The following is a 13,721-nucleotide window of genomic DNA, read 5'->3' as shown; positions in this document are numbered from 1 at the left end:
CACGTACATGTCTAACTTGAGGAAAAGACCCACCGAGTTGGCAATACTGCTTTGATACCGTTACGTAGAAGTTAACCCAACTTTTAAACTTACGAAATCAATTAGATGGACGAGGGCGAGAACCTTCATCGCCTAGCTAAGCCCCAACCGGTGATGATGCATGTCAGAGTGAATCATTTAAAGAGGCAAGCCAAAGACCTTGAATTCACACTTGAATCATGGTGATGATATCATCTTGGCAAGCTTCACCATCTCCCATCATCTTGGAAGCTTTCGGACTTCCCCCATCTACTCGGACTTCCTGCTACTCTTTAAGTATTGAATTGACCCTGATCTGGCTTAACTTCTAAACCCAGTGAAAGTCACCCCAGGGCCTTCAGGCCTGTGTGTATGTATGTGTGTGTGTACGTACACTTGGAAGATTGGCAGGTTACCTCAAAAAGAGTGGCAGGGATGGGAATTTAAGGGATCCAGTTAGGACAACTGCAGTTTCAATCTCCCTCCCCCCCCCCACTTTTCCCCAGAGTTTTTGCCTGAAATCTGCTTAGAAGGCCTTTGCATACTTCGAATAAGTATGTAACAAACAAAATGCATATGTTTATAATTGGCCGAAGGATAAAATGGATATTACTCAAGATGCCGGTATTGGAAAGCTGTAAAAATGTAACTTTTAAGATTTTAAAGATGTAAATGTCGAATAAACATACTTTTAAAATATATATATATAAAAAAATAAACCCTTTTTACTAGTGATTTAAATCGTGATTTAAATCAACTTGATTTAAATCAAATCCACCCTGACTGAAAGGCTATTTTTTAAATTAGTACCGGTAATACAGAGCCTGTTTCATCAGTGCTGTTCTCAAGTCCTGCTATTTTATCAATAAACATTTAAATATTAATAAATATGTATTTATTTATATATTTTAAAAAAAGAAGGCCTTTGCAATCAAATTGAGGTGGGGACATTAATCCGACCCCTGCCCTTCACTCCATCAGGTTTGTTCCTGCACACTAGACAAAAAGTCATCTCCAAAGCAAAGCGCCAGCTGTTGCATCACGGGTGCAAAATTGCGCGTGGATTATGCAACGGGCCTGGTAGCTCAACAGACTAAAAGCATTGTGATTAATACCAGCTGTCTGCAATTACTGTAAGTTCAAATCTCACCAGGCTCAAGGTTGACTCAGCCTTCCATCCTTTCTAAGGTAGGTTAAATGAGGACCCAGTTTGTGGGGGCAATAAGCTGACTTTGTATAAATATACAAAAGAATGAAGGCTATTGCTTAGCGCATTGTAAGCCGCCCTGAGTCTCCGGAGAAGGGCGGCATATAAATCAAATTTTTTAAAAAAGCGAACACATCTGTACGTGTTGTAGGCAGACCCATCTGGGAGACAAGTTTGGGAAGGCAGTGGTGGCAACCTGCCACTTCTGGAACTTGCTCACCATGGCTTTTTTCTCCCTAACTTCCTGCCAACGGCAATCGAAAAGGACTTTGAAACCTGACGTGGTCCACAGGTTGTCTTCCTGCGGGCAGATTTCGGGCAAATGACCACGCTGAAACATAAAGCAAGGTTCAACTTTCCAACTCCGTCCGTGAAGGGGAAAAAAAAACAACCTCCAATTGTGCTCCAAACAGGATGCATTGCAGTATTTTGCAACAATGGTTAGAATGGATGCAAAAAAAAAAAAATCAAAACAAAACAAAAAATCTGTTTTTGCTTATGGGTGCACTGGAATCCTTCACATTTCTGTCTGGGCTAATTAAAGGCAGGTGCCTGTTTTGGTTCCCACCCTATTCTGTGGCACACAACCAGAAAGACAGCGTGGACAGAAGGCCCATTCTGAAACTGCAGCCCTGAGCAGAAATGGCCCTCACTTCCTTTGCAACCCCTTGCAGCTAAAGGTGGGAGAAATTAAGGTAATCGTAAAATTCACCTGTTTATTAATCCTGGCTGACTACTTAATGCAAGCTGAACTCTGTTGCTAGGTCCGCCTGGGTTCTGTAGATAATTTGGTCGTGCTATTTATATATCAACATTTATGTAATACACAAGGTAATTCGCACCCTGTGCATACACCCACAAAAAACCCTAAATCGAGCAATCTGCTACCCCCCCCACCCCGTTTTTTCCCCTGGAATTGTCAAGCTGAAGCCAAAGGGTGTCAACCATAAAATAGAGAAATAACATTTTTTCAGAGTACATGAAGAAAAACAGGAGAAAGGTTTAAATGCAAGGCCAAGAGAGAGGGTTTTTTTTCACACCTGATCCAAAGTGTTCATTCTTCTCCCCTTATGGCGCTCAACAATTGTGGGAGTTGTAATACCCCACCCATGGAAAACACAAAAATGTGGGGGTTTGTTTTGGGAGGAGGCTTGTTGACTGTATAAAAAGCTGAGATGGAGCAACGTAGCATCAAATAATGTTAAGGTCTCAAGTTCTCCAGAATCCCCCCTCTTTGGAGCAAGCTGGATCTGGTGTGGAGCTGTTATGTTCCTCTTCCTTTTTCTTCTTTGATTCATTCTTGGCCCTTCGGACTTCACCCACTTGGAAGGCCGTCCACATCCCAAGGGGAAATCTTCTCCTTCACCCTCCCAAAAACTTCTCCCACGGCCAGCGGGGCGAAGAAATCGGTAACCCTTTCTGCCTTCTCCTCCATCCTCCTCCTCCTCCTTTCCATCTGCTGGATCTCTCCTTCGCTCTGCCTCTGCGCCTCCCCCGGGTGGCAGTTCGGTTGCAAAGATGCGATGGGATCTTGAAGGATCTCGTCTGGAGAAGAAGAAGAAGAAGAAAATGGAATCCGCTGCAGCTCAGCCGCAAGAGAGCAGGCCTTCAGAGCCAGGAGGTTGAGGAGGCATCTGATGAGCTTCAGGCGTTTCCTTTTTTTCCTCTCTATGGCTGCTTCCTAAATCTGTTTCCAGCACCATCATCTCCATCTCTCTCTCTCTCTCTCTGCAGTGCTACCTTAAGGGGTTGGTTGACATCAGCCAAGTGGGATGGCTTATGTGGGTTGAGTTTCCTGTGCAAAAGAGGTCAGCTGTTATCCATCCCTTTTCCCCCTCCCTCCTCTCTCTCTCTCTCCCTCCCCCTTTCTGTCTCAATTTCCCCCCTTTTTTCTTTCCTCCTCTTCCTACCCCTTTTTCCCTCCCCTCGCTTGATCTCGCTGCAGTGCAAGACCTTCATCTCGGGGGCTTCCCCCACGCCCTAGTCCTCTCTCCCCCCCCTTCTCTCTTTCTCTTTCTCTCTCTCTCTCTCTTTCTCTCTCTCTCTCTGGCTCTCTCTCTGGCTCCCCAGTGCCTCTCGGATACTCTGGATTAACGCACAGTGATGTATAATCCACAGAATGCCCAGCAGTATCGGAAAAAGATTTAAACCGACAAAATACATCCCCGTCTCTACCGCAGCCGCCTTATTAGTGGGGTCAACTTCGCTCTTTTTCGTCTTCACGTAAGTCCAATGCAGCTCTTTTCTCTCTCTCTCTCTCTCTCTCTTTTCCTCTTCCCTCCATCCACCCTTCCTTTAAAATATATCTATATATAACAAGGACCTATGGAGGTTTCTAACCCTCTAGGACATGGGACCGGTGAGGTGCCAGCACCACCGGATTGCTCCAGGGGAGGAAGATTTTTTAAAAAAAGAAAGAAATATATATATATATATATATTGGCTGAGAATACGGTGCAGGTTTCTCTCTCGGGACTGATGCTATTTGGGAAGAGGGTGGGGAAGATTTTCTGACTTTGTAAGGCTTCTCCGGCACGTACATCCTTTCTCATTGAGAATGATTTTGCTGGCCTTTTAAAAAAAAACAAAAACAAAACTGAATTATTGCGGTCAATTTTTTTTCACCCATCCACAGCTTTTCGTTTGGGGTGTGGTGGTGGTGGGGGGGGGGGGTAAAGAAGGGTGTTTGAGCTGTGTTATTTTAAGTAAACAACCTTCTGGGAAGTGGGGAAGCTTGGACGCAGTTGAGCCGCAAAATGAAATCTTGGGTTCCTTAGGCTGTGCCAGCCTGATCAGCAGGCCTTCGAGCCAAAAAAAGGCACCCAGATTTTGTTTATTTTCCCCATTCCCCATTCCCCATTCCCCATTCCCCATTCCAGCCTCCCCTCCCCCATTTCCCACCCCCCTCCCCTGTCTTCGTTCTACCCCATCCTTTTGCAACAAATTTCTGGTTAAGTTGGGGAGGAAATCCTTTAGGAGACCCCCCGGGTGGTAATTGGGGAGGGGGAGGAGAATTTTTCCAGGATCTGGAGGCACAAAACAGCTGGCAGAGCTGTTTCTCCCCGACTCATCATTATTATCAGCCATCACCATTTTAACGGTGGAGAAGTTTAGTTCTGCTTTGGAAATCCACCACCTCCCCAATGGTTTCCCCATCCCCCTCCCCACTTTCCCATCTGGGTTTCAAAGTTGGACTCTTAACAAAAAAAAAGAAAGAAAGATGCAGCCATGAGTTGGCTTGGCACGAAAACGAAGGATTCGCTTTGTAATTTTTGATTTTTGCAAAACGTTTTGAGTTGGAAACTTCCATTTTAGCAGCGTTTTTGAGCTGCTTTAGATTTGTTGATAAGTCCTGCAACGTTCCTCGTGAAACGATTACGTTCGTATATAAACTCTGAAGGCCAGGTCTTCAAAATGGACTGAGATTAATATGTGTGTGTAATGTATGTATAATATGTGTGTGTGTGTGTGTATATATATATATATACTCGTTATTGTGTGCCAGTGTGTTCACAGGAAAAAAGTGACAATAAAGGTTATCTTATAATTCTAAGGGGAGATTAGTGTGCGCCTCTCTCTCCCTCTCTCTTTATCTCTCTCTCTCTGTATCTCTCTCTCTCTCTCTCTCTCTAAATCTCTTTCTATATATATATCTTCTGTGTGTGTGTGTGTATCTTTCTCTGTATCTCTCTCTATCTCTGTATGTCTCTCTGTGTATGTATCTTTCTCTGTCTCTGTCTCTCTGTCTCTATGTCTGTCTCTGTATCTTTCTCTCTCTCTGTGTATCTCTCTGTCTCTGTGTATCTTTCTCTCTATATATATCTCTGGCTCTCTCTCTTTCTCTGTCTCTCTGTGTGTGTGTGTATCTCTCTCTCTGTATCTCTCTGCCTCTCTTTATATCTGTCTCTCTGTGTATCTCTGTATCTCTCTCTCTCTCTCTCTCTCTCTCTCTCTCTCTCTCTCTCTGTATCTCTCTCTCTGTATTTCTCTTTGTGTGATGCTCTTCATTTTCTTCTGATATTTTATTTTTACTTGGTTTGGAGTGGAAATGTTTGTTTGTTTGTTTGTTTGTTTGTTTGTTTGTTTTCTCGATTTGGACTGGGCTGTATCTTTGTGGATATATTTGTGGACCGATTTCCAATGCCTTTTTGAAGCCCTTGTAACTTGATCCTAAAATGGCATGTCAGCTAGAAAGATAAATGCTGGCTATCTCCGCTCCTCTAATGGGTTATTAGCCTGTTTGTGTCTAGCAGAAATGGCCTAGATTTGTCCTGGACGGCAATGATGGAAGGGGAAGTGTCGTTGAAGGACTCGGCCAGGCTTGGTGGAGGAAGTGAAGGATGGGGGGAACAAGCAATGGAAAGAATGTTCTCTCTTCTTTAGCATCCCCTTGCTCAGGTGTACTGCCTCACCTCCACTCCGATTTTCAGTCATAGAACAGTAAGGGGGGGAAGAAAGGATGTTTAGTAGATTTAAGCTTCTGTGTCAGGATAATAATAATAAAAAAAATCCCCAAGAGGTTGTTCATGAAATGTTGTCTCTAGGATTTTTTTCCTACTTGCTTTTTTAATCGAGTTTTCTTTCTCTTTCTTTCTTTCTTTCTTTCTTTCTTTCTTTCTTTCTTTCTTTCTTTCTTTCTTTCTTTCTTTCCTTCCTTCCTCCCTTCCTCCCTTCTTTCTCTCTCTCTCTCCCTCCCACTTTCTCTCTGCCTCTCTTCTTTCTTTCTTTCTTTCTTTCTTTCTTTCTTTCTTTCTTTCTTTCTTTCTTTCGTCTGTCTCTCTACCTTTCTGTTTGTGTTTCTGTCTCTCTCTCTCCATTTTCTCTTTCCTTTGTTCCTTCTTCCCTCCCTCCCTCCCTCCTTCCTTCCTTCCTTTCTCTCTTTCTTTCTCTCTGTATCTCTACTTTTCTGTCTGTGTTTGTCTCTCCATCTTCTCTTTCCTTTGTTCCTTCTTCCCTCCCCTCCCTCCCTCCCTCCCTCCCTCCTTTCTTTCTTTCTTTCTTTCTTTCTTTCTCTCTCTCTGTCTGTCTTTCTCTACTTTTCTGTCTGTCTGTCTTTCTGTCTCTCTCTCCATCTTCTCTTTCCTTTGTTCCTTTTTCCCTCCCTCCCTCCCTCCCTCTCTCTCCCCCCCTTTCTTTCTGTCTGTCTGTCTTTCTGTCTCTATCTCCTCCCTCCCTCCCTCTTGTTTCCTTTTCCTTTAAATGGCTGGTTGATTTGTTTCTGAGTTAATTGCATACTTCACTTTCGCTGAAACCTATTGTCCCAGCTCTTTAAAATAAAAGTAATACATATTTTTACAGGAATGAATAAGCTATCTGAACCAAAAGCAATAGTTTGCAACTTGCAAAATAGTAGCCAAGTTACATGTTTGTTTGTCCTCCCTTCCCATGGGGGAAAAAAAACATTTAAGACCTGTGTTTATTTTAAAAACGTGAGGGCTAATATTTATGCACAACTTACTTTTTATCTACTTTTTAGTTAAAACAGTTATCCTTGCTCCAAATATGATTTCTCTATGGGCCTTCTCAATATTCCTTGGGGATCTGTTTTGTCAATGTTTTCCTACAAGATTCTTTTCGTGGTCGAGATCTCTGTTGCGTGGATCTAATCATGCTTCTGAGTTGTACAAGAGTAGATTTAGGGTTTGGTATATGCCTCAATTATTTTACGGGGACTGTTTGAATGGTGGTTTGTGCTTTGTTTATTGACATTTAATCAGAGGTGGGTTTCAGCAGGTTCTGACCAGTTCTGGAGAACCGGTAGTGGAAATTTTTATCAACGAGTGTATTTCACAGGTTTTCCAGCTCCTCCTCTGATGATGATGGTGGGGAATTTCTCTATTTTTCTTCTATTTATTTTATCCTACTTACACTGACCCTCAAGAGGCAGGGAGGGATTATTGTAGAAGATCTGTTTTGTCCCATTTGGGACTCAACCGATATAGGTAGCCAGATGTTCTTCAGAGGGAACTCCACTCATGGATCTGGAGACCTCCTGGTGCCAATCCACCATCTCAGATGGAGCCCGTGTCTTCAATTACTTTCCAACTGTGTGTTTGTTTATTTAATCTATATCCTGCTTTTATTAGTTTTATAAAATAACTCAAGGGGGCGAACATATCTAATATTCCTTCCTCCTATTTTCCCCACAACCACACCTGTGAAGTAGGTTTTGGCTGAGGATAGACGGACTGGCCCAAAAGTCACCCAGCCAGCTTTCATGTCCAAGGTGGAAACTAGAACTCACTGTCACCTGGTGATTGGCCTAAAGTCCCTGTAGTACAGTGGACTAAAGCACTGTTATTAACATTCAGCTGTCTGCAATTACTGCAAGTTCGAATCTCACCAGGCTCAAGGTTGACTCAGCCTTCCATCCTTTCAAAGGTAGGTGAAATGAGGACCCAGATTGTGGGGGCAATAAGCTGACTTTGTATAAATATACAAAAGTATGAAGGCTATTGCTTAAGGCATTGTAAACCACCCTGAGTCTCCAGAGAAGGGCGGCATATAAATTAAAGCAAAAAAAAAAAAAAAGTCACCCAGTTAGCTTACATACCTAAGGCAGGACAAACTCGTCATCACCTGGTGATTGATTTAAAGTCACCCAACCAGCTAAGGTAGAACTAGAACTCACTATCACCTGGTGATTGGCCCAAGGTCACCCAGTCAGCTTTCGTGCTTAAGACAGAATTAAAAATCACCATCTCCTGGTGATTGGTCTAAAGTCACCCAGCCAGCTAAGGTAGAACTACAACTCACCATCACCTGGCAATTGGTCTAAAAGTCACCCAGCCAGCTAAGGTGGAACTACAACTCACCATCACCTGGCGATTGGTCTAAAAGTCACCCAGCCAGCTTTCATGCCTGAAGCAGGGCTAAAACTCACCGTCCCCCATCTCCTAGCTTGGTGCCTTAACCACTAGACCAAACTATGGATGTGAAGACTGTGAAAGAACTCAGAAAGGAGCTCAAATCAACATCCTATGTACACCCTCCCCCCAATTTCGATGCCTAGGAGACCACCAGGAGAATGACAATGCTGGCTTCTCTCTACAGACCCCACCAGCCCTCTTCCCCCCCAAAAAATAAATAACTAAATTTAGGAGAACTATTCCTGACATTAGCTCCAGCTGCGGTAGAAGCATAATTTATCCCGTTGGCGACTTCTCGTCCAGCTACCTAACCAGAGACCGAGGTTTCCACGGTGGGCCAAAATAGCAGGCTGACGATCAAAGGGGAAGGGTCAAAATTCTCAAAGCCTCCTCCTCTCCACCCCCCCCCCACCCCACCCTCCCACCCCGGTCGCTGCCTCTTTACTCCTCAATGGTTGTTTTTTTCCCCCCTCCATTCCCTGCATTCAAAGCTGTCTTCTCTGGTATGCTGGACCACGCTCGTTCAACTATATTGGGAATATTCCATTTATAAATAGAAGGAGCCATTTATATGAAAAATTCTCTCCAGCGCAGATTCTTCCTCCTTTTCTTTCTGCCAAACCATGCAGTCCTCCAGTGCCAGAGAAGGGGAAGCTAAAAAAAATCCTTAAAAAGCAAGCAAATTTTGCCTTTTGGCCCGGTGATAAATCCGCTGTTTTATTTGCCCGCAGAGATTGATTTTAACCTGTCTTCTTTGGTCTGTCTCATCAGGACATTTCCCCCTTTATTTGCAAGACGTTTATCGCCCCTCCCCCAGTAAAGAAATTACTCCCAAAGCTTCACCAGAATAGAATAGAATAGAATAGAATAGAATAGAATAGAATAGAATAGAATAGAATAGAATAGAATAGAATAGAATAGAATAGAATAGAATAGAATAGAATAGAATAGAATAACAAGAGTTGGAAAGGACCTTGGAGGTCTTCTAGTCCGACCCCCTGCTTAGGCAGGAAACCTTACATCACTTCATACAAATGGTTATCCAGCATCTTCTTAAAAACTTCCAGTGTTGGAGCATTCACAACTTCTGGAGGCAAGTTGTTCCACTGGTTAATTGTTCTGTCATTTAACCTTCTCCTTAGTTCTAAGTTGCTTCTCTCCTTGATTTGTTTCCACCCGTTGCTTCTTGTTCTGCCTTCAGGTGCTTTGGAGAATAGCTTGACTCCCTCTTCTTTGGGGCAGCCCCTGAGATATTGGAACACAGCTATCATGTCTCCCCTAGTCTTCTTTTCATTAAACTAGACATACCCAGTTCCTGCAACCGTTCTTCATGATCTCCTTGATGATAGTACCAGGGTTAAAAATGATGCAAACTCTGTTTTTCCATCTTTGGGGGTGGAGGGATGTTCTGTAACCGTATATTTTAATATTTTTCTCCCCCTGTGTAAGGTAGGCAACCATATCAGGCTTAAGCATTTCGGCTTGGAAATTAAGCCTGTTTTATTTTTCCCAAGCAGCTAAGATGTACTAATGCATAAATTCTATGTTTACCAACTTAGAAGCAAGCCAAGTCTGCATTGAGAGATGGTCAAAAGGGTTTTTAAAAATGGCAGCCGAAATGATGCCATTAAAGCTGTTGTGTCTATACAAACTAGATAGCAATAGCCCTTAGACTTATATACCGCTTCATAGTGCTTTTACAGCCCTCTCTAAGCAGTTTGTAGAGTCAGCACATCAACCCCAACAATCTGGGTCCTCATTTTACCCACCTTGGAAGGATGGAAGGCTAAAGTCAACCTTGAGTCGGTCAGGATCGAACTCCTGGCAGTGGGCAGAGTCAGCCTGCAATACTGCATTCTAACCACTGGGAAGGAAGGAAGGAAGGAAGGAAGGAAGGAAGGAAGGAAGGAAGGAAGGAAGGAAGGAAGGACAATAGCAATAGCACTTAGATTTATATACCGCTTCACAGTGCTTTTACAGCCCGCTCTAAGCAGTTTACAGAGTCAGCACATCACCCCCAACAATCTGGGTCCTCATTTTACCCACCTCGGAAGGAAGGCTGGAAGGCTGAGTCAACCTTGTGCCTGGTGAGATTCGAACTGCCAAATCGCAGCAGCCGGCAGTCAGCTGAAGTAGCCTGCAGTCCTGCACTCTAACCACTGCGTCACCGTGGCTCTTTATTCATTGCTTTGTGTTGGCTTTTTTGACCGTACCCTGTCCTCTTAACTGTGTGTTCCAGCAGCGGCACAACAGGCCAAACAAGAAGTGCAAGTATTAGATACCGTCAGTTCGGTCTAGTGGTTAAGGCATCAGGCTAGAAAACAGGACATGGTGAGTTCTAGTTCTGCTTTAGGAGCCAGCTGGGTGACTTTGGGCCAGTCGCCAGGAGACAGTGAGTTATAGTCCTGATTTAGGCATTAAAGCCTGCTAGGTGATTTTGGTCCAATCACAAGGAGATGGTGAATTCTAGTCCCCACCTTAGGCATGAAAGTTGGCTGGGAGACTTTGGGCCAATCACCGGGAGAGAGTGAGTTATAGTCCTGACTTAGGCATGAAAGTTGGCTGGGAGATTTTGGGCCAGTCTCTCTCTTTTAGCCCACCTCACCTCACAGGGTTGTTGTTTTGGTGAAAATAGGAGGAAGGACATGGATTAGATATGTTTGCCACCTTGAATTATTCCTAAAAATAATGAAGGGGGGATTTAAATTAAAAAAAAAAAGGAATAGCAATGCAATTTAACAACCCACCAAAGGATGATGCAGCTTTCCCCTGCTGTTGTACCGGTATATGTACGAAGAGACATTGAGAGATTTGCAAATTCAACTTCATTGCTACATATTTATCCAATCATCTTCACCGAATGGAATATTGAGATTCTTAAGTAGTCTCCTAACCATGAGATGACATAATCTTGATCTCTGTAGAATTGAAGGACAGGTCATTCCTTTTATAATTTACAGTTGATATGTGAGGGTTATTATATCTGAGCTGTACCCAACTTTGTACCCACATTTTTTATATTGTGGCAGAATTGCACATTTGCTGATCTTACCTGGACTGATTGTAAACGGATCTGCAGCCTAAGATGGATCTAAGAAGAATCTACTTCTTTGCAGCTTCCCATTTTGTAATGGTATATAGGGGAATGATCTTAAAAGACCAGGCGAAGAGATGCTGCCTAGGGAATGGTCAGATAAGAGGCAGAGAGCCCACAGCTGCATAATGGGTGGGGAAAGAGACTCAGAAGGGACCCTCCCTAGTTTCTTGGGATGTAAAAGAGAGGGCTGTAATACTATGTGAGAAAAACCTTGGGAGCTGGGGAGATGAGATGCTGCCTAGGGAATTATTAGATAATGGACAGCATAGCCCTCAGCTTCCTAATGGGTGGAGAAAGAGAGTCAAGAAGGGACCCTCCTAGTTTCTCGGGCTGTAAAGGAGACGGCTATAATGGCAGGTGGGAAAGACCTTGGGAGTTGGGGCAGAAAAAGAGAGGAGAGAGGCTGCCTAGGGAGCAGTCCGATAAGAGACAGCATAGCCCACAGCTACATAATGGGTGGAGAAAGAGACTCAAGAAGGGACCCTCCCTAGTGTCTAAGGATATAAAGGAGACGGTGAGAGATCTGTACTTTCAGACTTGCAAGATTCTGTTAATGTAGCCTTAGAGTAAATTAAATTTAGCTCATTTGGTATGTTCCCTATCTTGCAAAGGCTGACCAATCTGACCTTGTGATTTTCCCTGCTCAAGAGCCGTCCCCTTTCATCAGGTGGATCTGAAATTGCCCTTGCATGGAAAGGTTGCTTTCCCAAGAAGTAACATTTGCTCTCTTGATCTGCTTTCTGGTGGGTATTTACAGCAGTTGCCAGTTCTTTTTGAAACTAATTAGCAGCGCTTCTAATTAAGTTAGGCCCTGTAATTGAAATTACAGAGTGCTGTGTCAACAGAACATCCAGAGTTTACAAAACCCAAGCTCATCAGAAAGATCTTTATCTTTAGACTGTGTAAGTTTTAAAACAGTGGCTGTTCGTTAACACAATCCCTAATAAAGTTTAAAAAAAAAAAAAAAAGCTTGGCTGATTCACAAAATCTCCTTTTCCTTCCATGACCTGAAATAGCACACTCCAGGAAAAAAAATTATCACTGTATACTGGCTTACGGCTCTCAGCATGTTTTTTAATCTCTACACCAGTGTTTCTCAACCTTGGTAGCTTGAAGATGGGTGGACTTCAACTCCCAGAATCCCCCAGCCAGCAGCGCTGGCTGGGGGATTCTGGGAGTTGAAGTCCACCCATCTTCAAGCTTCCAAGGCTGAGAAACACTGCTCTACACCTTTTGTTGTACTGGCTGGAATTTCTAAAAATGGCAGTCTGACAATTCTTAAGGAATAGAGATGCTCTTTCTTTCTCAGGGGCACAGACCCTTCTGGACCGGACCACTTCAGTTTGGAAGAGGGGGCTCTAACCTTGAGCCGCATTCAGGGTTGGGCTCCTGGGGGGTTCGCAGGGGTTCGGGAGAACCTCTAGCTAAGATTCTGTGCAGTTCGGAGAACCCCCAAATCCCACTCCTGGCTGGCGCTCCTCCCAGGAGTCCCCATGCGGCCCGTTTTGGATGCAAGTAAGTGCAGGGCACATCCGGAGACTCAGGGAAGGAGAAAAATGGGCCTACTGGAAGTTCAGGAAGGCCAGAAACGGGCCCATTTCCAGAGGTCCTCCGGAACCTGGGGAGACCATTTTCACTCAAGAAAAGCCTCCGGAGCCTTGGGAGGACAGAAAGCCCGCCCCCTGCTGTGGTGCAGGAGGCTGAATAGGCCACGCCCACCATGGCCACACCCACCATGGCCATGCCCACCCAGCAACCGGGCAGAGAACCCCTTGCTAAAATTTTTGAAGCCCAACCCTGGTCACATTGTACAAAAAGGGCAGCTTAAGATGAGCAGAAAATATGAGAAAAGATGTCGAGAGGCCAAAGAGATCACACTTGGAATACAGCATCCAGTTTTGGTCGCCACGATATAAAAAAAGATGTGGAGATTCTAGAAAGGGTGCAGAGAAGAGCAACCAAGAGGATTAGGGGACTGGAGGCTAAAACATGCGAAGGACGGTTGCAGGAACTGGGCATGGCTAGTTTAATGAAAAGAAGGACCAGGGGAGACAAGATAGCAATCTTCCAATATCTCAGGGGCTGCCCCAAAGAAGAGGGAGTCAAGCTCTTCTCCAAAGCACCTGAGAGCAGCACAAGAAGCAAAGGATGGAAATTAATCAAAGAGAGAAGCAACCTAGAACTAAGGAGTTTTCTTGATAGTGAGAACAATCAGTGAAATGACTTGCCTTCAGAAGTTGTGGGTTCTCCATCACTGGAGGCTTTTAAGAAGAGACTGGACTGCCATTTGTCTGAAATAATATAGAGTTTCCTGCTTGAACAGTGGGCTGGACTAAAAGACCCCCAAGGTTCCTTCCAACTCTGTTATTCTGTTATTGCCATCCAACCAACAATATATTTCTTTGTTGGTTTTTTTCTTTCAATCGAGACAAAGGCAACCGATAGGTTGATCTTGTAGCCTTGAAGTGGCCCAGAAATATCTCCGCATTAGCCAGTTTATAGAGATTCTTGCTTAGGGGACGTGGTGGCT

General features: G+C 44.0%; 1 protein-coding gene across 1 annotated transcript in view; it reads left to right on the top strand.

The window, feature by feature from the left end:
* The first annotated feature begins 3,078 nt into the window (after positions 1-3,078).
* ZDHHC8 (zinc finger DHHC-type palmitoyltransferase 8) overlaps positions 3,079-13,721 on the top strand; it is a 68,522-nt gene continuing 57,879 nt past the window's right edge. Inside the window, exon 1 of the mRNA XM_070950761.1 lies at positions 3,079-3,448. Coding sequence (XP_070806862.1) covers positions 3,345-3,448 — 104 coding nt within the window. The 5' untranslated portion in view covers positions 3,079-3,344. The remainder of the gene's footprint in view (positions 3,449-13,721) is intronic.

The sequence above is a fragment of the Pituophis catenifer genome, unplaced genomic scaffold, assembly GCF_029215685.1.
Source record: "Pituophis catenifer annectens isolate HBS135680 unplaced genomic scaffold, rPitCat1.0.hap2 SCAF_10, whole genome shotgun sequence".
Classification (NCBI taxonomy): Eukaryota; Metazoa; Chordata; class Lepidosauria; order Squamata; family Colubridae; genus Pituophis; species Pituophis catenifer.
This window is presented reverse-complemented; position numbering and strand designations above follow the sequence as displayed.